Here is a 21,355-nt window from a genome sequence, read left to right on the forward strand (position 1 = left end):
CTGTTGAGGCAAAACGCATCAACAAACTATGGAAAAAGGCTAATCCCATCGCCTGGACCATCAAACGACTTTAATACAACAATAAAGCATAGATTCATTTTCATCGTTGATTACGTTCTTTTCATTCCCGATTTCAATACAATCGGTTATTAATACTGGCTTTCCCGAGTTTGTTTTAGATAACTTGTGGTTTTGCGATTAACAGTAACTTTGGTAAAGGAAACCAAATAAAATGGGCACCTCCCAATAAATTGGGGCTCCAATAATCTGATGTAGATAACTGATACTTATTGGAACATCTGTATAGCATGTTGGGTATTCACTAACATGATGGCTTCGTCTAAAGATGTCTGTCGTTCCCTGCTGGTATTTGTAGGAATTTACTGTCTTGTTGCATCAACAGGTGAGTTTCAATGTTTTACGTAGTATAATACGACGAATTAATCCCCAAAAAGTTTGTGCAGAGCCGATTGGTGATGCCATCGTTGCTGGGCCTAATCTCAACTCTGTGCCTTCCCCAGAAGGTAGTATAACATATCCTTTAATTTGGAAAGACGTTAAAGCTGATTTTCGTTTTGTAAATTGTAGGAAATCCAATGGAGAAACGATGGGTTAAAACATTTTTTAAAGACCATGGGACGTGGAGATGGCTAGTAGATAAAACAATAGAAGGCGTTAAAAATGCGAAAAGCAAAGGGCGATAAGGATAAAGACGAAGTTGTGGTTGCTGTTTTTGCATCATTCATCTATTGCATTGTATCAGAGATTGTATACAAAAACGAAAGCACAAGAAACGATATGGCAATACACCTTAGCAAAATAATTCAATAAATCCAGCTCTGTTTTCATTTTTTGTTTCAATATTTACGCTATATTAACAGACAACGCGTCCATTGAAAACAAAATAAAATTTAGATTACGGTAAATCATGCAATATTTTGCTCAAACTACTACGGGTATGATATTCTTTGCTTAGGTTCTAGTAAATTTTAAATGATTATGTCGACTTACGAACCCCAGTTAAAATGAAAAAACCAATTCGAGTGAAGTTTAACGATAAAGCGATAAAAAAAGAGGAAGTGGTCGCTATATTGAATTTTTTGTCGCTATTGACTCAAACAGCAGAAAAAACGAATACCATAATTCATTCGTTGACAAAATGTCGATTTGGAAACTAGCTTGCTTTTTCGTCCTGGTCTTGTTTGTTAGTGATTTTGTCACATTTACAGGTATAGAATTATATACAGGCTTTATTATTGTCAGATATTGTCTGGGCCTATTCAAGTCAAATTCATTTTATTCCAACAGATGCTAGCCCATCATTACCTCGTCCAATCGACCAATCGGTTGAAGGAATCAATGGCTTTTCTTCAGGTAAATTTGTTTCCCTCCTTTTTTCCTCCAAACAATTGCCTCAATAACGATGTCGATTGCTGTCAAAATAGAGAAGCCACTGGAGAAACGATCTGTTCGTAGTCTGACGTCATCAACTGGCATGGAGAGAGACCAACGTTGGTTCTGGAAGGTGAAATGGTTGGTTAAAACCGTTAACGGTATTTCCAACGCTGTGAAAAAGGGATGAAGGGGTTGAAATAATAAAGATTGGGGCAGAAAACTCTTCTGACGTCCACAATCAAATAGCATTACGTCTGACATTTTATGACCATAAAAAAAAAAAAACAATAAACGAGCAAAAATACAAGTGTTGTGTGTCAGTTTATTTTATTGTTATTTCACTATTGGTTTACAATATAGCAAAACATACAAAAAATGTCGTGTAATACATTAAAGCATCGCAATTGGGAATATTGACCGAAGTAATACATTTTGATTATTTCGTCAATTCGTCAATTCAGAGAGATTCATTCTGAAAATCGAAACAGAATGATTTTTGAACTTTGTGCAACGATTCTGCTCATCGGTTTCATCTTAAAAATGACGAAACGCCCACATAACTTTCCACCAGGTAAAACTGAAAATTGACCTTTTACGAATTTAAATTATTAGAATATTTCCTCTAATGAGACGCAGGTCCAAGGGGATTACCTCTGGTAGGCTATTTGCCTTTTTTTCATCGTGGGATCCGCAATATCCACACAAGGCAATGAAAAAAATTAGCGAAGTATACGGACCTGTGGTGGGATTGTACGTGGGGCCCAGCAGGCCTGTTATTTCCGTTTGCAGTCACGAAGCGATGAAAGAAGCGATGCTTAATGACGACCTTAACGGTCGCCCAGATTCAGCTGTCATGATGGCTAGAACGTTCGGAGAAAAACTAGGTAAATTTTGACTTAAGTTCAAATGCCCAATGGGATGACTCACCTGTTGGGGAATCCATCTCCAGGCATTATGTTTGTCATGGGTCAATTTTGGCAAGAACAGCGTCAATTCACTATGAGACATCTCAGAGACTTGGGGTTCGGCAAAACTTCCATTGAAGATCAGATGATGGGCGAAGTTGGAGATCTGATAAAAGATATCGAAAACAAAAGTCAATCAGATCCTGAACGAATTGTTGATTTAAAAGGCATCTTTCAAGTATCAGTGATAAACATTTTATGGGCTTTGGTCGCAGGTAACTAATCAATTCTGTTAGTAGTTCTCTGATCAATTATTTCGTTCCGAACCCGTAATTTCTAATGTATTTGTCTATCTTTCAGGCGAACGTTTTCAGCGTCACGACTCTAAATTTCAAGACCTCCTGAGAGCTAATGAGCTATTTTTTCGGACAGGGAAAATTTTTCGAGGATCCATGCCAGTTCCTGCATTTCTTTTAAAACGTTTTCGCTTTATTAGAGAATTTATTGGAGTGAAAGCCGAACTGATAGAGCCAATTCAAAAATTCATTAAGGTAATTTACCTTCTGTGAATTTCCATCAGCAAATTCCAAAATAAAGGTACACTTACAGGAAACTATTGAAGATCATCAACAACGAAATCCATCAGACGATGAAGCTGGTGATTTCATAGACGTCTACCTGAAAGAAATGAAAAAACAGAAGGACGAGAATCCATCAACAAATTTCACAGGTTGGATGATGTAATAGTTTGTAATTGAATTTTTAGTGCAGTTAAATTATCATTTCCAATAGAAAAGCAGCTCATTTCGACGATAATAGACCTATTCGGTGCAGGTGCTGAGTCAACAAGCGGCTCAATCGGTAAATGTCCTTTGCAACGAATGGCGCACTTGTTTTTTTTTTTATTGTTTTCTAATTGTTTTGGCACTCAGGTTTTGCCATTATTCATTTGGTTCGAGATCAGCAGGTACAACAAAAGATGCAAATGGAATTGGACCAAGTCTGTGGAGAATTTTTTCCTACCATTAACCATCGTTCCAGGTATGTTTTCCTTTTTGTCTAGTCATTTTGGTCAAATTATAATTAATACAAAAAACTTTTTGGTTTAGCTTACCTTATACTGAATCAGTTCTGATGGAAGCTCAACGTTGCAGCACCATTGCACCACTCACTCCTCCTCATTATGCTATCAAAGACACAAAACTTCTAGGCTACACAATTCCACAAGTAATAACTTAGTTCTCGAAACAAATTGTAGTTACTATAGTATTTTTTCCAATGATGACCAGGGAAGTTTGGTCAGCCTGAATCTGCATGCTGTATTCCAGGATTCCAAGTACTGGAAAGATCCGGAAGTGTTCCGTCCGGAACGTCATTTGAATGACGATGGCTCTAAAGTAATTAAAAGTGATCATTTCTATCCATTTGGCCTTGGTAAGCAAAACATACTCAATTATTTGCTTCACAACAAAATTAATAATTATCAGTGCTTTAGGTAAAAGAATGTGCTTAGGAGAATCTCTTGCAAAGAATACCTACTTTCTCTTCACAGCTGCTTTGATCAAGAAGTTTCGATTTGAACCTGTTCCAAACGAACCTCTTCCGTCTCTCGACCCCACAAATGGCTTCACTTTGGGTTACCAGGGATTTAAAGTGGTCGTAACTCCACGTTCATGAATCCATTTAAAATACCAATTCAAGAAATTTTGTTTTCAAAGAATAATTTTCTTTTTCGTTTCTTGTGTGTAGAATATTCTTAGACGTCTATATTTCTGCATGACTACACCATCAATATTCTTGACTTTCTCATTTGCTTGTGTTGCATGAACTAGGGTCAAAAGGCGGGAATATTTCAGCGCGCCATTAAACGGACAAAAAAATGCAACCTTGACGTTTTGCAAGGATTTTGCTTTTAAATCAAATCTATAAAAACACATGTTTTATTTTTTAGAATTATTTATAAATTTCATTATTAATTTAGTCATTGGTCATTGGTAAAAAATAAACAAACAAAAGAAATATTACGTTGCAATATCGGATAAGGTTCTCAGCATAGACGAATAGACAAAGGTCTTTACTCTTGAGGGCGTATCTAGTCATGTAGGAACGTTCTTACAGGACCATGACACGTTTTTTTTATTGTCTCTAGTCAATTGGCCATGTTGGGTGAAAAACATTTGCATTGGTTCATTATTGATGATAACCGATTACAAGTATTCTAGAATTCTAACAAATGCTTTTCAGAAGCAGAATAATTGCAATTATACATGCCTTGCCATGACAAGGTGTTTACCAAACGGCAAGCAACCATTGCTGAATACGACAAAAGAAATACGTTGGGTATTATCTCTCTAAAATTTACGCAAGAAAGAAATCTTTTGCATTGAAGGCTATGGCTCTCCATCTAATTGTGGCTAAGGATGTGGGAAATAATCAGATGATAATATTTTTGAAAATGTCAGGAAAAGATGGTTGACTGAAAAACCAAAGGAAAGCTATATTTAATTATCCGTCTTACCATTTCCGTTGCCACAAACGACAGCAAATTCGGATTGAACAAAATACAAAATCTGTTGACAACGTCAATCTTAACTTACTTTTCCAACCGTAAAGAAGTCTGTCTAAAGATATCAGCCATGTCTCTTGTACGCCTACTAGCCATCTTCGCCATCTGCCTAGTTATTTGCTCACTAAATGGTATATGAAACATATAAAACATTTCCAAATCACGTTTCATTTACTTTTCGAATTACATCATACAGTCGAAGCAAATTCTATTAGCATCCCAAGTGCCTCTCGAGGTCAGCGTTCCGTCGACGAAGAAGCTTATTTCATGGACGATGCCGAAGAAGGGCAAGATGAAATGGAAGAACGTCAAGTTGAAACATCTGTTGAGGCAAAACGCATCAACAAACTATGGAAAAAGGCTAATCCCATCGCCTGGACCATCAAACGACTTTAATACAACAATAAAGCATAGATTCATTTTCATCGTTGATTACGTTCTTTTCATTCCCGATTTCAATACAATCGGTTATTAATACTGGCTTTCCCGAGTTTGTTTTAGATAACTTGTGGTTTTGCGATTAACAGTAACTTTGGTAAAGGAAACCAAATAAAATGGGCACCTCCCAATAAATTGGGGCTCCAATAATCTGATGTAGATAACTGATACTTATTGGAACATCTGTATAGCATGTTGGGTATTCACTAACATGATGGCTTCGTCTAAAGATGTCTGTCGTTCCCTGCTGGTATTTGTAGGAATTTACTGTCTTGTTGCATCAACAGGTGAGTTTCAATGTTTTACGTAGTATAATACGACGAATTAATCCCCAAAAAGTTTGTGCAGAGCCGATTGGTGATGCCATCGTTGCTGGGCCTAATCTCAACTCTGTGCCTTCCCCAGAAGGTAGTATAACATATCCTTTAATTTGGAAAGACGTTAAAGCTGATTTTCGTTTTGTAAATTGTAGGAAATCCAATGGAGAAACGATGGGTTAAAACATTTTTTAAAGACCATGGGACGTGGAGATGGCTAGTAGATAAAACAATAGAAGGCGTTAAAAATGCGAAAAGCAAAGGGCGATAAGGATAAAGACGAAGTTGTGGTTGCTGTTTTTGCATCATTCATCTATTGCATTGTATCAGAGATTGTATACAAAAACGAAAGCACAAGAAACGATATGGCAATACACCTTAGCAAAATAATTCAATAAATCCAGCTCTGTTTTCATTTTTTGTTTCAATATTTACGCTATATTAACAGACAACGCGTCCATTGAAAACAAAATAAAATTTAGATTACGGTAAATCATGCAATATTTTGCTCAAACTACTACGGGTATGATATTCTTTGCTTAGGTTCTAGTAAATTTTAAATGATTATGTCGACTTACGAACCCCAGTTAAAATGAAAAAACCAATTCGAGTGAAGTTTAACGATAAAGCGATAAAAAAAGAGGAAGTGGTCGCTATATTGAATTTTTTGTCGCTATTGACTCAAACAGCAGAAAAAACGAATACCATAATTCATTCGTTGACAAAATGTCGATTTGGAAACTAGCTTGCTTTTTCGTCCTGGTCTTGTTTGTTAGTGATTTTGTCACATTTACAGGTATAGAATTATATACAGGCTTTATTATTGTCAGATATTGTCTGGGCCTATTCAAGTCAAATTCATTTTATTCCAACAGATGCTAGCCCATCATTACCTCGTCCAATCGACCAATCGGTTGAAGGAATCAATGGCTTTTCTTCAGGTAAATTTGTTTCCCTCCTTTTTTCCTCCAAACAATTGCCTCAATAACGATGTCGATTGCTGTCAAAATAGAGAAGCCACTGGAGAAACGATCTGTTCGTAGTCTGACGTCATCAACTGGCATGGAGAGAGACCAACGTTTGTTCTGGAAGGTGACATGGTTGGTTAAAACCGTTAACGGTATTTCCAACGCTGTGAAAAAGGGATGAAGGGGTTGAAATAATAAAGATTGGGGCAGAAAACTCTTCTGACGTCCACAATCAAATAGCATTACGTCTGACATTTCATGACTATAAAAAAAAAAAAACAATAAACGAGCAAAAATACAAGTGTTGTGTGTCAGTTGATTTTATTGTTTATTTCACTATTGGTTTACAATATAGCGAAACATACAAAAAATATCGTGTGATACGTTAAAGCACCGCAATTCGGTATATTGACCGAAGTAATACATTTTGATTATTTCGTCATCATTCAATTAGAAGTAGGATTATTACGTCACATATACGACATGCAGAACAGGTTGTCATGAAACGTTTCTGGTTCAAACGAAAATGTTCATTTAGCCGTATACGGTCTTGTAATGATGGCCTTGATTATATTGTTGTGGAGTAGCAGTTACTGTTTCTGGATAATAAGACTGACCCGGCTTGCCTGGAGGTCCTTGAGGCCCTGCTGGCCCAGGACTTCCAGCGTAACCGGGAGCTCCGGGTTTACCTTCGGGTCCGGCCGAACCTTGAACGCCAGGAGGTCCCGCAAGGCCGTTTTTGCCAGGAGGGCCTTGCTGGCCTGGTGGACCTGTAGCCAAAAAGAATTAAATTATTTTAATTTTTAATAAATCAACTACCATGAATGGCAAATACCTGCATAACCAGGAGTTCCATTGGCCCCATCTTTGCCTGGCTTACCAGGAGGACCTGCAGGACCCTCTTTACCTGGAGTTCCATTGTAGCCAGACGGGCCCATTGGTCCTTGAGGTCCGGGAGGGCCAGGTACCTTACTGGGTTCTCCTGGTTTTCCAGGTGCACCATCCTTACCCGGAGCTCCTGCAGGGCCATAAGGTCCTGGATCACCTTTAGGACCTTGCGCACCAGGATAGCCATTTTTGCCGTCTGCGCCTGGAGGTCCACGTGGTCCCGGAGGTCCAGCAATACCAGGAATTCCTGGATCACCTTTAGGTCCTTGTGTTCCAGGATAGCCGTCTTTGCCGTCTTTGCCTGGAGTTCCTTGTGATCCAGGGGGGCCAGCAGCCCCAGGATACCCTTGATCACCTTTAGGTCCTTGAGCTCCAGGATAGCCGATTTTGCCGTCTTTGCCTGGCGGACCAGAAGGTCCTTTCAGCCAAGGAAGGTAATCATAGAATTTCTCCCATTGTTTCTGAATCTTTTCTAGTTTTTCGGCATCACCGGTGTACACTGGGTTCAAAGAGGCCCATTGACTCTTGCTAATAGAAGCTTGTGGTTGTTGTGTGTAGCCTTTATACGGTGAACTGGTAACTGTAGCCACCAGGACCGAGACAAATGCCTACGTTTGGTCATGAAAATATCGTCTTGAATATTTTAAAAATAAGAAAAGGTGTTGATGGTTGAGTTTCTTACCAAATAACCTCGCATTTTAAAATGACCGTGGACGGCTGCTGTTGTCGAACACAGTCGCTGTACTGAAACAATGAGCATTAAAAAATGATGAAGATCGTTTAGTTTAAAAGGAAACCCAAATCCGTTGGCTATGAAATTCAACTGTAGAGGATGTGGTTTTCTCCAATTTTTTTTGCTTGATTGTAAACCTGCATCGTTAACCGTTAAGTTGATTGCGGTTACTTATTGCTATGCACCGCAACAAAATCACATTTTTGTTTGTTTTGTTTTTTTACCACGGCATCAGATGTCAAATAATCTTCACCTCCATCTTCCGCTCCTATAGAATTTATAATTTCTTGTTCTCGTCTAGACCAGATTGGCAAATGCCGATCCCCTGAATTAGAAATCCACAAGCGTTCACTTCCGCATCGATAAATGTTTGTAGAGAATGCAATATTATTGAAGCATAGACCGTCCTTTATTCATGCATTATCTTTTAGTGGTTTACTGATTAAGGTTAACCCGCAATCCGTTTGGTTTTGGTTTTGAAAAACCAACAAATATTACGGAAACAGCTTCCCATCATGATTTTTGATAAGAAAACACCACACGGATTGCAAAAGAAATTTCAGCTTCTCAATGTAGACTACACAGCATCACCACAAACTGGAAAAATATGACGTCATTTGCAACGACGTCTCACGATCGGTCAGACGAAAATGATTTCTCGGGCGGTATATTGCTTCACGCTTGTTTGTTTCTGTTTCAATCTTCTTTATTTAAAGGGTCAGTATATAAATTTTTTAAGAGGTTTGAGAAACCTAAACTCATCTTTTGTTTTCTTGCAGTTCAAAGCTATCCGCTGATGGCTAACGAAGGACAAAGTACATTACACAATGGCACAGACATCAGCTTGAAAGAAAGTGTCGAAGCTCTGCTGGCCTCTCTTGCCCTTATTAATCAATAAATTTTGATTCAATTTCCCAAATTGAATAAATACTTGATTTTTCAATGAACTGTTTTTTATTTCTCATTTGAAATAGTTAAAATTAGCGTAAATACGTTCAACATTGAAAAGCTTCCAAAAAAGAGATGAGTTTGTCCTCGATAACACGATGCTGAGGGTCAATTATGAATAATGCATTAAACTTCTGGTTGCCTAACCCCTGAATGCGCCGTAGCCAGGCATGTAAGCTTTAGCCTGGCTTACCAGGAGGACCTGCAGGACCCTCTTTACCTGGAGCTCCATTGTAGCCAGACGGGCCCATTGGTCCTTGAGGTCCAGGTACCTTACTGGGTTCTCCTGGTTTTCCAGGGGCACCATCCTTACCCGGAGCTCCTGCAGGGCCATAAGGTCCTGGATCACTTTTAGGACCTTGCGCACCAGGATAGCCATTTTTGCCTTCGTCGTATATGCGACGTAATAATCCTACTTCTAATTGATTGATGACGAAATAATCAAAATGTATTACTTCGGTCAATATTCCCAATTGCGATGCTTTAATGTATTACACGATATTTTTCGTATGTTTTGCTATATTGTAAACCAATAGTGAAATAACAATAAAATAAACTGACACACAACACTTTATTTTTGCTCGTTTATTGTTAGTATTTTTTTTTAATGGTCATAAAATGTCAGACGTGATGCTATTTGATTGTGGATGTCAGAAGAGTTTTCTGTCCCAATCTTTTTTATTTCAACCCCTTTATCCAATTTTCAACGTAGTGCCTGAAGGTCCACGTAGTCCCGGAAAGCCACGTGGTCCCGGAGGTCCAGCAATACCAGGAATTCCTGGATCACCTTTAGCTCCCTTTTTACCATCTTTTCCTGGCGGACCAGCAGGTCCTTTCAGCCAAGGAAGGTAATCATAGAATTTCTCCCATTGTTTCTGAATATTTTCTAGTTTTTCTGCATCACCGGTGTACACTGGGTTCAAAGAGGCCCATTGACTCTTGGTAATAGAAGCTTGTTGTTGTTGTGGGGAGCCTGCATTCGGTGAACTGGTAACTGTAGCCACTGGGTTCAAAGAGGCCCATTGACTCTTGGTAATAGAAGTTTGTTGTTGTTGTGGGGAGCTGGTATGTGTTGCATTCAGTGAACTGGTAACTGTAGCCACCAGGACCGAGACAAATGCCTGCGTTTGGTCATGAAAATATCGTCTTGAATATTTTAAAAATAAGAAAAGGTTTTGATGATTGAGTTAGGCTACTTACCAAATAACCTCGCATTTTAAAATGACCGTGCACGGCTGCTGTTGTCGAACACAGTCGCTGTACTGAAACAATGAGCATTAGAAAATGATGAAGATCGTTTAGTTTAAAAGGAAACCCAAATCAGTTGGCTATGAAATTCAACTGTAGAGGATGTGGTTTTCTCCAAATTTTTTTGATTGATTGTAAACCTGCATCGTTAACAGTTTAGTTGATTGCGGTTACTTATTGGTTATTGCTATGCACCGCAACACAATCACATTTTTATTTGTTTTGTTTTTTTTTACCACAGCATCAGATGTCAAATAATCTTCACCTCCATCTTCCGCTCCTAGAATTTATAATTTCTTGTTCTCGTCTAGACAAGAGGTTTGAGAAACCTAAACTCATTTGTTGTTTTCTTGCAGTTCAAAGCTATCCACTGATGGTTAACGAAGAACAAAGTACATTACACAATGGCACAGACATCATCTTGAAAGAAAGTGTCGAAGCTCTGCTGGCCTCTCTTGCCCTGATTAATCAATAAATTTCGATTTCATTTCCCAAATTGAATAAATACTGGATTTTTCAATGAATTGTTTTTTATTTTTCATTTGAAATAGTTAAAATTAGCGTAAATACGTTCAACATTGAAAAGCTTCCAAAAAAGAGATGAGTTTTTCCTCGATAAGACGATGCTGAGGGTCAATTATGAATAATGCATTAAACTTCAGGTTGCCTAACCCCTGAATGCGCCGTAGCCAGGCATGTAAGCCCCTCCAAAAAATCTTTGATTTCCTTGTTTATTGACGTTAGGCCTTCGTGTTTTGGGACGAACGGGAATAACACCTCGTCGTGACCAAGTCAAACTGGATGATGCGGAATCCATCAAATCATCTGAAGCCGCCAGAGGTCCTGTTCCACACGCAAGCCCAAATAATTTCAGTTAACATTTCAAAAAATAATTTCCAGTACGAATTATACCTGCAAGTGCGGGAGGGCCACAGACTAGCAAAATCACGAGACAAACGGAGACAACCTTCAGTATCGACATCGTGTTGAATAGTGAAGCCTTTTTTTTTAAATATTTCGGGAGCTTCGTTAATGGGATGCATATATATACGTCTCGATCGATAGATACAGTGATAGAGGCAGCAAAAGGAGGCGGCGCCATTCCAGTTGTATATAAAAAATGGCAATATGGAAATCCCGCACGTAAAACCTGTTGCGTCATGCGAGCCTACGCAAAACAACAATGTTAATGAGCAGCCGATAAATCTCAAATCACAGCCAATCTTTTCTTTTTTTTTTATAGAAAGGCTTTGTGAAGAAATCGGATATTGGGTAAGAAAGTAGACGATTAATTCGCCTATTGCGATCATGAATAGGCATAGTTTCCGCGTTCATTTCCGATTGGCTCATTAATGGCAAAAATGCTTTTGGTCGTGAGTCATGTCTTGTAGCAACCGCACGTTAGAGGATCGTACGAATCGCATTGCAAAGAAAGGGCAAGAAGGATAGTGTCTGTCTCGCTGATAGGTGAAAGTGGGGAAGACAATCCATCGGGTTTGTTTGGAGCAATAATCACCGTGGGAAATTTTAAGGAAGATTTAGTTGTTTATCAATAAGAGCTGTGCAGGTGCGGTCACTTTCTTTTTTCCTTGAAACTCTTTTATGGAGGATTCATGTTGCGTAATACCATTAGTAGGACGATGTCGTGATGATGAATATCTCAAAGGCCGGAGATGCTCTTTCGCCACTGATTTACTGAAACGTCATAAGATTAAATTTAAAATAATAAACAATTTATAAAATAACAATACTTACGGTTTTAGCGAATTTGTGTAAATGAAATGGCATGCTTCAATCAAGATATGCTTCAGGAGATGGGCCTAAATAGGCAAGCCGATAATCGAGCCATGACCCAGTTCCAACACCCAGCTCTTTTATTTTACTATTGCCTTATTATTTGTATATGTATAGACTAGTACAAGATTAAAACGAAACCATCTATTGATTTCATAATTGAGTTTCAAAAACAAGGGCAATTAAGAATGAAATGATGTCAAGCATGCGGATTGACTAACATTTCTAGAATGTTACAGCATTGCTCCGGATGATCCTCTTTGGCCCGTTTCCAACCATCCGTCGCCATTACTTCATGAGGTAAACGACGGAAGAAGTCGAGAGCATTCTTCTTTAAATCCGCCGCTGGATGGTACTGATCGGTTAGCAAAAGCAATTCCAAACAATTGTCAGCAGACATCCGGTGAATTAATTGATTTCCGCATTCTTTTATCAATTGATCAAGAAGATACTTATCTGCAGCGGCTAAAAGTCTAGCTGCCATTTTTTCCATCACTGCTATAGGCACACGGCCAGTGTAGATGAAACGAAGGACTTCGTGGAACACATCCGGTTCAATATCTTGAATTTCTATTTGAGATGAAACCTTCTCGATTGGTTGATGAACAAACATGGCCGCAAATACCGGACTTCTCACTGCCAAAATAGTTTTGTGAGCTTGAAATATGCATCCGTTAACGTTCAACGTTACGTCTGCAAATTTCATGCTGTTAAATAGTTCTTCGAATTGAACAGTAAACAACTGATCGCTAGAGGTGAACGGCTCTTGAGACAAATCCTGTTCCAGCGAATCGGCATCCATTTTTTCAATTTGACAATTAAAAGTAAGTTTACCTGTAGTAAGACATTCACTTGACAGGACTTTTTTGGGGATTTGGAATACAGTACACGGCAACTGAGTGTTGGTCGGTAAATGATGGTCTTGCTGGAACATTTTTTCACCATTTTCATTAATCGCAATCTTGATTTTGATGGGACAATCGACGATTCTGATGTACGGCGAGGAATGATAGAGGTAGATTGTGACGTCTGGACCCTTGTCACAAAAGGAAAGACTCCATTCAGCTTCAGGTGTTGTTTCAGCTAGAAACTCTGACGAGCAACAACCATTTTGTTTGCCAAGATTTTCGAAGAACGTTGCGTTATGAATAGTCCACTCGAAATCGAGATTCGTAATTTCACACGTCGTTTTGCACAGGTTTCCTGGTGACTGAATTCTTTGCATCTGCGTCGATGGTACACTTTCTTCAGCAACTTTGTGTAGATCCATTTTAAGGATCCACAGTTTCAGATCGAAACGTCCGGCCAACTGCTGTGACAGTTAACCGTTTTCGTTAAAGCAATACAAACCACACACAACGTTTTCACAGCGAACTAAAAATGAATCGAATGTGTTGTGTTAGCATTTTACTGAGAATCGGCCGACGAAGTTTCGACGAACTTATCTTACTAAAGGTGTACGTCTATAAGGTAAAACTACATAAATGCAAAAGCAGAGAATTCAATGCAGGTAGTCTAACAACCAAAACAGAAATTGTTGCTGGCCATTAAATTTCTTTCCAGTACGTCAAGTTCATCGACGGGATGGAAGTGCACGGAATTCTTTGGTTCCTGTTACGTAAACAAACATGTTGCATTTTTCCGCAATCGGATTTTCCACAAGTACAATAGACACTTACGTTCCAACTGGACTTTTCATGGCGAATGGCTGCATGGTCGTCACTGATCCGTCGTTATTGTCACACATGAGACGCGCTAAACTCGATTGGCGGATTTGATCGAGTTGATCTGTAATCAAATCCAATTTCAGCTTACTGGCGTTAAATAATCTCAAATTTCATTTTACCTGGTGTAAACGAATTAGGTTGATCACCGATATCATAAAAATAACGATCCCCATTTTTAGTTTTCTGGAATTGCTCCGCTGTGATGCAAAGAGCTGTCGGTCCCATAAGTGATTCTGACTCTACGTGAGTTTCAAATAAGCAGCCGATGTAGAGGTCGATATCGTCCACCGATTGGTACGCAGTCTTCAGCAGATCAATGTCCTTCAAAGGATTTTAAAAATTGAAATACGTAATTGTGATGTTAAATTCGGCGTAAGTCAGACCTCTTGGACAAACTCGTCGATGAGTTCGTCAAACGATTGAACTTTGGGCATTCCACAAAATTCACGGAACTCGTTGTAGCTCGGGATGCCGTGCTCTCTACCGCGCTGGATTGCGATGGCAACCAAATCGCCTCCGGATTTTTTCTGACCACTGTACAGACGGAAGACTCGCAATTACAAAAAGGAGAATATAAATTAAGACGAAAGTTACATGAATAAATTGTCAGCCACTTCGTCGGTGTATAGTCCGTCAATAACTTCAGGTGGTTGTTTGGTTACGCCACGCAGAGCCGAGTCAAAGAAGCCGGGATCTTTCAACAATTGAGAAGCATTAAAGAAATACTGACTCAACGTGAAGCTTCTTTCCATTTCTTCTTCATCAGCGGAATTGAGCAAACTGGAATATTCATTTTAACTTCATTGTAGCTGAATATGAATTAAGAAAATGTCTTGTATTTACCTAATAGTTCCTTGAATGGTGGAATGCATCACCCGGAATGCTGCAGCCGCAAAATCATTTGATATTGAAGGATCGACGTTGCTATCGTATCCAGTTCCATAACCGCCAGTAGGCAATACCAAACCACTATCCACCATTACTTGAGAGCCTATAATCCCATAAAATAATTTTTGAGTTAAGTTAGTAATGTGTTTTAAATGAAAACTAACCTAGAATAACAGGCAAGTATTCGTTGTATGTAATGTGTTGTAACTGGGCAATGACAATACGACGAGCCTCCTGGAATAGAATCTCATCGTTCCATTGTGGGTTAAGTGCTTTGAGTTCTTTAGCGATACGATTGTGTTCGCGTAAAAATAGCAAATGGACGGCAGTGAGCTGTGGATTCTCCTCTAGTCTATTGTCACCTAATTTTAATTTTTATAATTAATTAATTTCTTTAAAAAAATAACCGTGCGATTTTGACAATACCTGCTTGGAAACAAACTGCTAGTTCACGTTTGGGTAGATTTTCACAGCCGGGTGTAATAGGAAACAATTGACGGCCACCGACATCCAAAGATTTTAACAATCCATCGACTGCCGTGCGTAGACTGTTTGATATGTCAGCATCGCTTCCATAAATTTGAGAACCATCAAGATAGTGAGTATTACTGTTCAACTGTAAAAAGAAAACATTCATATTTTCGATAATACGATATGTCAGGGCATATTACATACCTGTTCGGCTAGACCAAAGGTACAGCTCAAATCTACGCCCACTTTTGAACGAGTAAAGCTCATACAAGTGTCGCCACTGGCATTGAAATTTGCATCTCCTAGAAAAGGATTTTAATATATAGGCCGAATTTCAGTGGTAATCACGTACCTTCATACAATTCGATAGGTAAACATTGCGGATGCAATTCATTAGGTGGAAGTAATTGTCCTTGGCTATCGCAACAGGCGGGGCTAGACCCATTTTCTACATCGTTTTCATATTAAGTTTATGGTGAGTTGAAAAATAATGAATTTAGAGTACCAAAAGTAAAGTCGTCTGAATTGGTGATATCGTGCGTAATAAACTGGCCAAAAGACGTAATGAGTAGGGTTATGTCAGTCGAAGTTGGACCATCGTCTCCTATGATAGCTAAACTGATATTACGTGGATTAAACAATTCCCCTCCGTCAGTTGCCGGACGAGGTGAATCAATACCTGGATTTATTTTTTATCAATTAAGACCATATGTTTCCTTCAAAATAAAACTACGAATCACCATTTCCATATTGAGCTGGTAATAAACGTCGATAAATGGTATTACGACGACCCCAATTCACCTGCACCAAATTATTGCAAGAGCCATCAAACGACCTGTACTTGGATGCAGGAGATGGACACGTGATGGTTTCGGAGCAGGCGCCTTCCAGAGTCGTATTTTTCAACGACACTTTAGTTAAGATTTGGCTAGCCTCTGTTGCGTTTAGATTTAATCTAAACGTCGTTGAAAAAACAAAAAAAAAATGAGTCACTTTCAACCGAATTTCTTCGTCGTGTACGTACCTCTGCATGAGGTTTTTGGATGCTTCAACAATTGCAAGTGCTTGAATTGATTGCTGAATAGATTCGTCAATGGAAGCACCACTTTTTTTATCTACTTTTCTATGAGCTGGGCATTTAATTTTGTTTCCAATCAATTTTTCAGAGAGGAGACTATTTTCCAATTCTATGGTGTACTTGTACTGGGCTCTTTGCAATCCATTTTCGGCGGCCCATTGCACATCTTCGACGGCGATATCAAGAAAACCATTTTCTTTGCTAGTGGCCCCCTAAAAATATTTTAACAAAAAACAATGCGATTGTAATGGTCAACCGAGATTTTACATACCTTCAGCTGTGCGGGGGTGAACGCAAGCAGATAGACAAAAGAATAAAAGATCTTCATTTCCCTGGCAGAAATTGACTGAAATTCTTTTGTCCTCGATTCGTCTTTAAGAGGGAAAGACGCAATGGATTCTACCAATGAGAGACAGCATGAGGAATGAATGCACGACGACGCAAAACCAAGCAAAAAAAAAAAAACCCCAAGGTCAATTTGTCAGCCATCTTTGAGTTCTTTGAAACGTTATTGAAAATGAAACAAAACTAACCGATGTCAGATGCCAAAGGTTCTCTTCACCATTTGATTACGGACAGATAGGGTCGGGTAATAGTCTAGACAACTTATATTTGTCATGCCCTATTAGAGTTAAATCAAGAACTAGTAAGATGTCTAGGCAATCATTTTCGCAACGAATCTGGGTGACGTGCTTTTTAGAAAAAACACTGGTTTTTCCAATGGCTTGACCAGAGAATTGTTTACCAAAGCAATCTACTTTACGGTCTAGTTGACTAAATGTACCAACATTTCGTTGGTGTGTGCGTTTAGATTTGAAGGGCGACTGCTGAGACTCATATTCATTTTTACGTGTAAATCGAAACGTTTTCAAAAGGAAATGTCTTTTATCAGCTTTACAAACTTGTTACACGTAGTGGGATTGATTTAAATTTATTACCAAAATCGTTTTAATCTCGAACAAGAATTATTCGCCATCTTGGCGAAGACAAGCCGCCACCTATTAAAAACTAATTATAGCAACAGTCTAATTAGAGGATCGAACCCAGGAAAACACCATAGGTTGCCAAAGCTTTCTCAATTGCTCGATACTAACTGATTTTGTCTGCAAATGAAACGTAGAAATTTTTGATATAAATATTTCATAGCAGATAAATGTGAGACAATAATTAACAAGAAATCATGTCATAGTTTTATGAAAATTCGTAAAATAACCGAATGAAAATTATTAATATAACATATTACATTTGTAGTTTCGAACACAAGTTCATCGAGAGATGATCCAATTCAACACTCGCAGATCTTCGTCTACATTTGTGTATTTAGTTGCATAACATTTGATGTATATCTTAGGATAACTAACTGCTGAGACACTCGATTGTTTTTGTTAAAGCAATACAAAAACAACTACAAACCAGAATCGAATGTCTTAGTATTTTTACTGAGAGACGACCGACGAAGTTTCGACCGAGGCCTCGACCAACTAATCGGGGGCTATGAGCTCATGCAGCAAATTAATTTAAAAATAACATTTATTACTTCTACAGATTTAAGGTTCAAGTAAAACTACGTAACAGAAGATAATTGACTTTAGGTAACAACCAAAATTTTGACTGTTACCGGCCATTACATTTCTTTCCAGTATGTCAAGTCCATTGACGGAAGGGAAGAGCACGGAATTCTTTGGTTCCTGTGAGATCAACGTAAATTACGAGAAAAACCATGATACCATTTTTTCAGGATTCGAATAGATAAAGACACTTACGTTCCAACTGGACTTTTCATAGCGAATGGCTGCATGGTCGTCACCGATCCGTCGTTATTGTCACACATGAGACGGGCTAAACTCGATTGGCGGATTTGATCGAGTTGATCTGTAATCAAATCCTCTTTCAGCTTACTGGCGTTACATAATCTCAAATTACATTTTACCTGGTGTAAACGAATTAGGTTGATCACCGATATCATAAAAATAACGATCTCCATTTTTAGTTTTCTGGAATTGCTCTGCTGCGATGCAAAGAGCTGTCGGTCCCATAAGTGATTCTGACTCTACGTGAGTTTCAAATAAGCAGCCGATGTAGAGGTCGATATCGTCCACCGATTGGTACGCAGTCTTTAGCAGATCAATGTCCTTCAAGAAAAATGATTTTCAAAAATTGCAATACATGATGCGTGATGCATAATCCGGTGCAAGTCAGACCTCTTGGACAAACTCGTTGATGAGTTCGTCAAACGACTGAACTTTGGGCATTCCACAAAATTCACGGAACTCATTGTAGCTCGGGATGCCATGCTCTCTGCCACGCTGGATTGTGATGGCAATCAAATCACCTCCGGATTTTTTCTGACCACTGTACAGACGGAAGACCCGCAATTACAAAAAGTAGAACCGAATTTATGACGAAAGTTACATGTATAATTTGTCGGCCACTTCATCTGTGTATAGTCCGTCAATAGTTTGAGGTGCTTGTTTAGTTAGGCCACGCAGAGCCGAGTCAAAGAAGCCGGGATCGTCCATCAATCGAGAAGCATCAAAGAAATATTGACTTAATGTGAAGCTTCTTTCCATTTCTTGTTCGTCAGCGGAATTGAACAAACTGAGAAATTCATATTAACTGCATTGGCTGTCCACGAACTATAACATTAATTGTAATTACCTTAGAGTTCCTTGAATAGAGGAATGTGTCACCCGGAATGCTGCAGCCGCGAAATCATTTGATATCGAAGGATCGACGTTGCTATCGTATCCAGTTCCAAAACCAGTCGTAGGTAATACTAATCCACTATCCACCATAACTTGAGAACCTAGAATCCAATAAAATTTTTAGATTAAAGCTTGTTAAGTCTTAAGTGTAATAAATGAAAACTGACCCAGAAGAACGGGTAGGTATTCGTTGTATGTGATGTGTTGTAACTGGGCAATGACAATACGGCGCGTCTCCTGGAACAGAATCTCGTCGTTCCATTGTGGATTAAGTGCTTTGAGTTCTTTTGCAATACGATTGTGTTCGCGTAAAAATAGCAAATGGATGGTAGTGAGCTGTGGATTCTCTTCCACCCTGTCGTCGCCTATAATTTTTTAAACAATTAGTTTCAAAAGAAAACAAGTTAGCCCTCCGATTTCGGCAATACCTGCTTGGAAGCAAACTGCTAGTTCATGATTAATTAGATTTTCACAGCCGGGAGTAATAGGAAACAATTGGCGGCCACCGACATCCGAAGACTTTAACAATCCGTCGATTCCCGTGCGTAGATTGTTTGATATGGTGGCATCGCTTCCATAAATTTGAGACCCGTCAAGATAGTGAGTATTGCTGTTCAACTGTGAAAAAAAAAAAACCTTAATGTCTTTAGTAACACGGAATGTCAGTACATGTAAAATACCTGTTCGGCTTGGCCAAAGGTGCAGCTCAAATCTACGCCCACTTTTGAACGAGTAAAGCTCATGCAAGTGTCACCACTTGCAATGAAATTTGGATCTCCTAGAAAATGGAATCAATCCGTTAATTGGTTTCTTGATTTCAATGACAAACAAATACAGTACCTTCGTACAACTCGATAGGTAAACATTGTGGATGCAAATCATTTGGTGGAAGCAACTGTCCTTGGCTATCGCAACAGGCGGGACTAGACCCATTTTCTAAACCATTTATATAGTAAGTTTACGGGTGAGTGGAAAAATGATGATTTTAGAGTACCAAAAGTAAAGTCCTCTGAATAAGTGATATCATGCGTAACAAATTGACCAAAAGACATAACGAGTAGGGTTATGTCAGTCGAATTAGGGCCATCGTCTCCGACGATAGATAAACTGATATTACGTGGATTAAGCAATTCCCCTCCATCAGTTGTCGGACGAGGTGAATCAATACCTGAATTTATTTATGTTTTAAAAATAAGAACATGTTTCTTTAAAAAAATAAAACTATAAATCACCGTTTCCGTATTGAGCAGGTAACAAACGTCGAAAAATGGTATTACGACGACCCCAATCCACCTGAACTAAATTATTGCAAGAGCCATCATATGACCTGTACTTGGATGCTGGAGCTGGACACGTGGTAGGTTCGGAGCAGGCACGTTCCAGAGGCGTACTTTTCAGCGACAGTTTAGGTAAGATCTGACTAGCCTCTGATCCTCTTAGGTTTAGTCTAAACGTTGTTCATTTAAAAATTATGAACTTCTAACGTAATTTGTTTGTCATGTAAGTACCTCTCCTTGAGTTTTTTGGATGCTTCAACGATTCCAATTGCGTGAATTGATTGCTGACGAGATTCACTGGAAGTGCCTCTTTTTTGGTGCACATTTCTGCGAGCTGGGCATTTAATTTTGTTTCCAATTAATCCTTCAGACAGAAGACGATTTTCTAATTCTATGGTTTGCTGGACTTCTTTTAGTCCATTTTCGGCGGCCCACTGCACATCTTCGACAGTGAAATCAGGAGTACCATTTTCTTTGCTAGCAGCTTCCTAAAAATCGCATGTTAATAAAGAAATGTGATTGTAATGATCAGCCGCGATTATAGAATACCGTAAACAGTAAAAGCGTGAACGTAAGCAGGAAAACAAGAGAATAAAAAATCTTCATTTTCCTGGCAGAAATGAACTGAAATTCTGCTGTCGTCGATCCTCGTTTAAGAAAAGGCGCAAGGTCTACCGATGAGTGAAGGTCTGAGGAATGAATGTGTGGCTACACATCACCTAGCTTTAAAATACGAAGGCCAGTTTATCGGCCATCTTTTATCTTTTTGTCCTTTGAAAGTTATTGAAAATGAATCAAAACTAACCGATACCACCGGCCAAAGATTTGTTCACTATTTGATTACTGAGATTGCGTTAATCACAAAGCTAACGTTTTTATCGCACCGTACCCTTTGGAAGACAAACGACATCTCGAGTCGGCATTAAATTTTTTTTTCTTAAATAAAAAGAAGGAAAATAACAAGTTGTATAATACGCAAAGTAAAATAAATAAAAGTACTTGGCTTGTT

The 21,355-nt window shown here is 38.8% G+C and overlaps 5 protein-coding genes and 2 long non-coding RNA genes across 12 annotated transcripts; 3 read left to right on the forward strand and 4 right to left on the reverse strand.

The window, feature by feature from the left end:
* Positions 1 to 1,697: 1,697 nt before the first annotated feature.
* LOC123476953 lies at positions 1,698 to 3,982 on the reverse strand. Of its 2 annotated transcripts, none has more exons than XR_006652054.1 (6): positions 3,840 to 3,982; positions 3,563 to 3,692; positions 3,415 to 3,486; positions 2,908 to 2,978; positions 2,323 to 2,466; positions 1,698 to 2,255 (listed from the first exon to the last, which is right to left on the reverse strand). It is a non-coding gene; the product is annotated as an uncharacterized LOC123476953 (long non-coding RNA). The 2 variants fall into 2 exon arrangements; XR_006652055.1 differs by lacking the exon at positions 3,840 to 3,982 and having other exon boundaries at positions 1,698 to 1,984; positions 2,047 to 2,255.
* LOC116932987 (methyl farnesoate epoxidase) lies at positions 1,885 to 4,321 on the forward strand. The gene is given in 11 exon segments (XM_045179986.1): positions 1,885 to 1,966; positions 2,032 to 2,067; positions 2,070 to 2,279; positions 2,345 to 2,575; positions 2,661 to 2,851; positions 2,910 to 3,030; positions 3,093 to 3,161; positions 3,233 to 3,341; positions 3,410 to 3,527; positions 3,590 to 3,734; positions 3,796 to 4,321. Coding segments are annotated over 11 exon segments (1,494 nt in total). The 3' UTR covers positions 3,978 to 4,321.
* A 516-nt stretch (positions 4,322 to 4,837) lies between these two features.
* LOC116932996 lies at positions 4,838 to 6,903 on the forward strand. 3 transcript variants are annotated; one of them, XR_006652003.1, is made up of 6 exons: positions 4,838 to 4,997; positions 5,063 to 5,591; positions 5,653 to 5,712; positions 5,777 to 6,417; positions 6,497 to 6,562; positions 6,634 to 6,903. XR_006652003.1 is itself a non-coding variant. In XM_032940905.2 (5 exons), the coding sequence occupies exons 2-5, from the start codon at positions 5,516 to 5,518 to the stop codon at positions 6,768 to 6,770; spliced, it is 348 nt and encodes a 115-aa protein (XP_032796796.2). In that variant the 5' UTR covers positions 4,838 to 4,997; positions 5,063 to 5,515; the 3' UTR covers positions 6,771 to 6,903. The 3 variants fall into 3 exon arrangements, 2 of the variants coding, with proteins under 2 accessions (XP_032796796.2, XP_032796797.2); XM_032940905.2 differs by lacking the exon at positions 5,777 to 6,417 and having other exon boundaries at positions 5,644 to 5,712; XM_032940906.2 differs by lacking the exon at positions 5,777 to 6,417.
* LOC116933295 (cuticle collagen 2C-like) lies at positions 6,894 to 13,472 on the reverse strand. Of its 3 annotated transcripts, XR_006652002.1 has the most exons (5): positions 12,162 to 13,472; positions 11,923 to 12,101; positions 11,319 to 11,574; positions 10,359 to 11,249; positions 9,729 to 10,279 (listed from the first exon to the last, which is right to left on the reverse strand). XR_006652002.1 is itself a non-coding variant. In XM_045179995.1 (3 exons), the coding sequence occupies exons 1-3, from the start codon at positions 10,371 to 10,373 to the stop codon at positions 7,124 to 7,126; spliced, it is 912 nt and encodes a 303-aa protein (XP_045035930.1). In that variant the 5' UTR covers positions 10,374 to 10,430; the 3' UTR covers positions 6,894 to 7,123. The 3 variants fall into 3 exon arrangements, 1 of the variants encoding a protein (XP_045035930.1); XR_006652001.1 differs by having other exon boundaries at positions 11,319 to 12,101; XM_045179995.1 differs by lacking the exons at positions 9,729 to 10,279; positions 11,319 to 11,574; positions 11,923 to 12,101; positions 12,162 to 13,472 and adding exons at positions 6,894 to 7,359; positions 7,425 to 8,085 and having other exon boundaries at positions 10,359 to 10,430.
* LOC116933001 lies at positions 8,654 to 9,157 on the forward strand. Its single transcript, XR_004399829.2, has 2 exons — positions 8,654 to 8,927; positions 8,990 to 9,157. It is a non-coding gene; the product is annotated as an uncharacterized LOC116933001 (long non-coding RNA).
* A 120-nt stretch (positions 13,473 to 13,592) lies between the features above and the next one.
* LOC116932973 (peroxidase) lies at positions 13,593 to 16,796 on the reverse strand. Its single transcript, XM_032940870.2, has 14 exons — positions 16,636 to 16,796; positions 16,311 to 16,576; positions 16,027 to 16,241; positions 15,792 to 15,965; positions 15,639 to 15,734; positions 15,491 to 15,588; positions 15,242 to 15,431; positions 14,980 to 15,177; positions 14,771 to 14,918; positions 14,522 to 14,707; positions 14,311 to 14,461; positions 14,047 to 14,248; positions 13,880 to 13,988; positions 13,593 to 13,811 (listed from the first exon to the last, which is right to left on the reverse strand). The coding sequence occupies exons 1-14, from the start codon at positions 16,690 to 16,692 to the stop codon at positions 13,748 to 13,750; spliced, it is 2,154 nt and encodes a 717-aa protein (XP_032796761.2). The 5' UTR covers positions 16,693 to 16,796; the 3' UTR covers positions 13,593 to 13,747.
* Positions 16,797 to 17,663: 867 nt separating this feature from the next.
* On the reverse strand, positions 17,664 to 21,068 carry LOC116932974 (peroxidase). The gene is made up of 14 exons (XM_032940871.2): positions 20,896 to 21,068; positions 20,578 to 20,834; positions 20,302 to 20,516; positions 20,064 to 20,237; positions 19,910 to 20,005; positions 19,750 to 19,847; positions 19,498 to 19,687; positions 19,237 to 19,434; positions 19,023 to 19,170; positions 18,777 to 18,962; positions 18,566 to 18,716; positions 18,295 to 18,496; positions 18,128 to 18,236; positions 17,664 to 18,052 (listed from the first exon to the last, which is right to left on the reverse strand). Exons 1-14 carry the CDS (start codon positions 20,950 to 20,952, stop codon positions 17,989 to 17,991), a joined length of 2,145 nt encoding a protein of 714 aa, XP_032796762.2. The 5' UTR covers positions 20,953 to 21,068; the 3' UTR covers positions 17,664 to 17,988.
* Between the last annotated feature and the right edge of the window lie 287 nt (positions 21,069 to 21,355).

The sequence above is a fragment of the Daphnia magna genome, linkage group LG10, assembly GCF_020631705.1.
Source record: "Daphnia magna isolate NIES linkage group LG10, ASM2063170v1.1, whole genome shotgun sequence".
Classification (NCBI taxonomy): domain Eukaryota; kingdom Metazoa; phylum Arthropoda; class Branchiopoda; order Diplostraca; family Daphniidae; genus Daphnia; species Daphnia magna.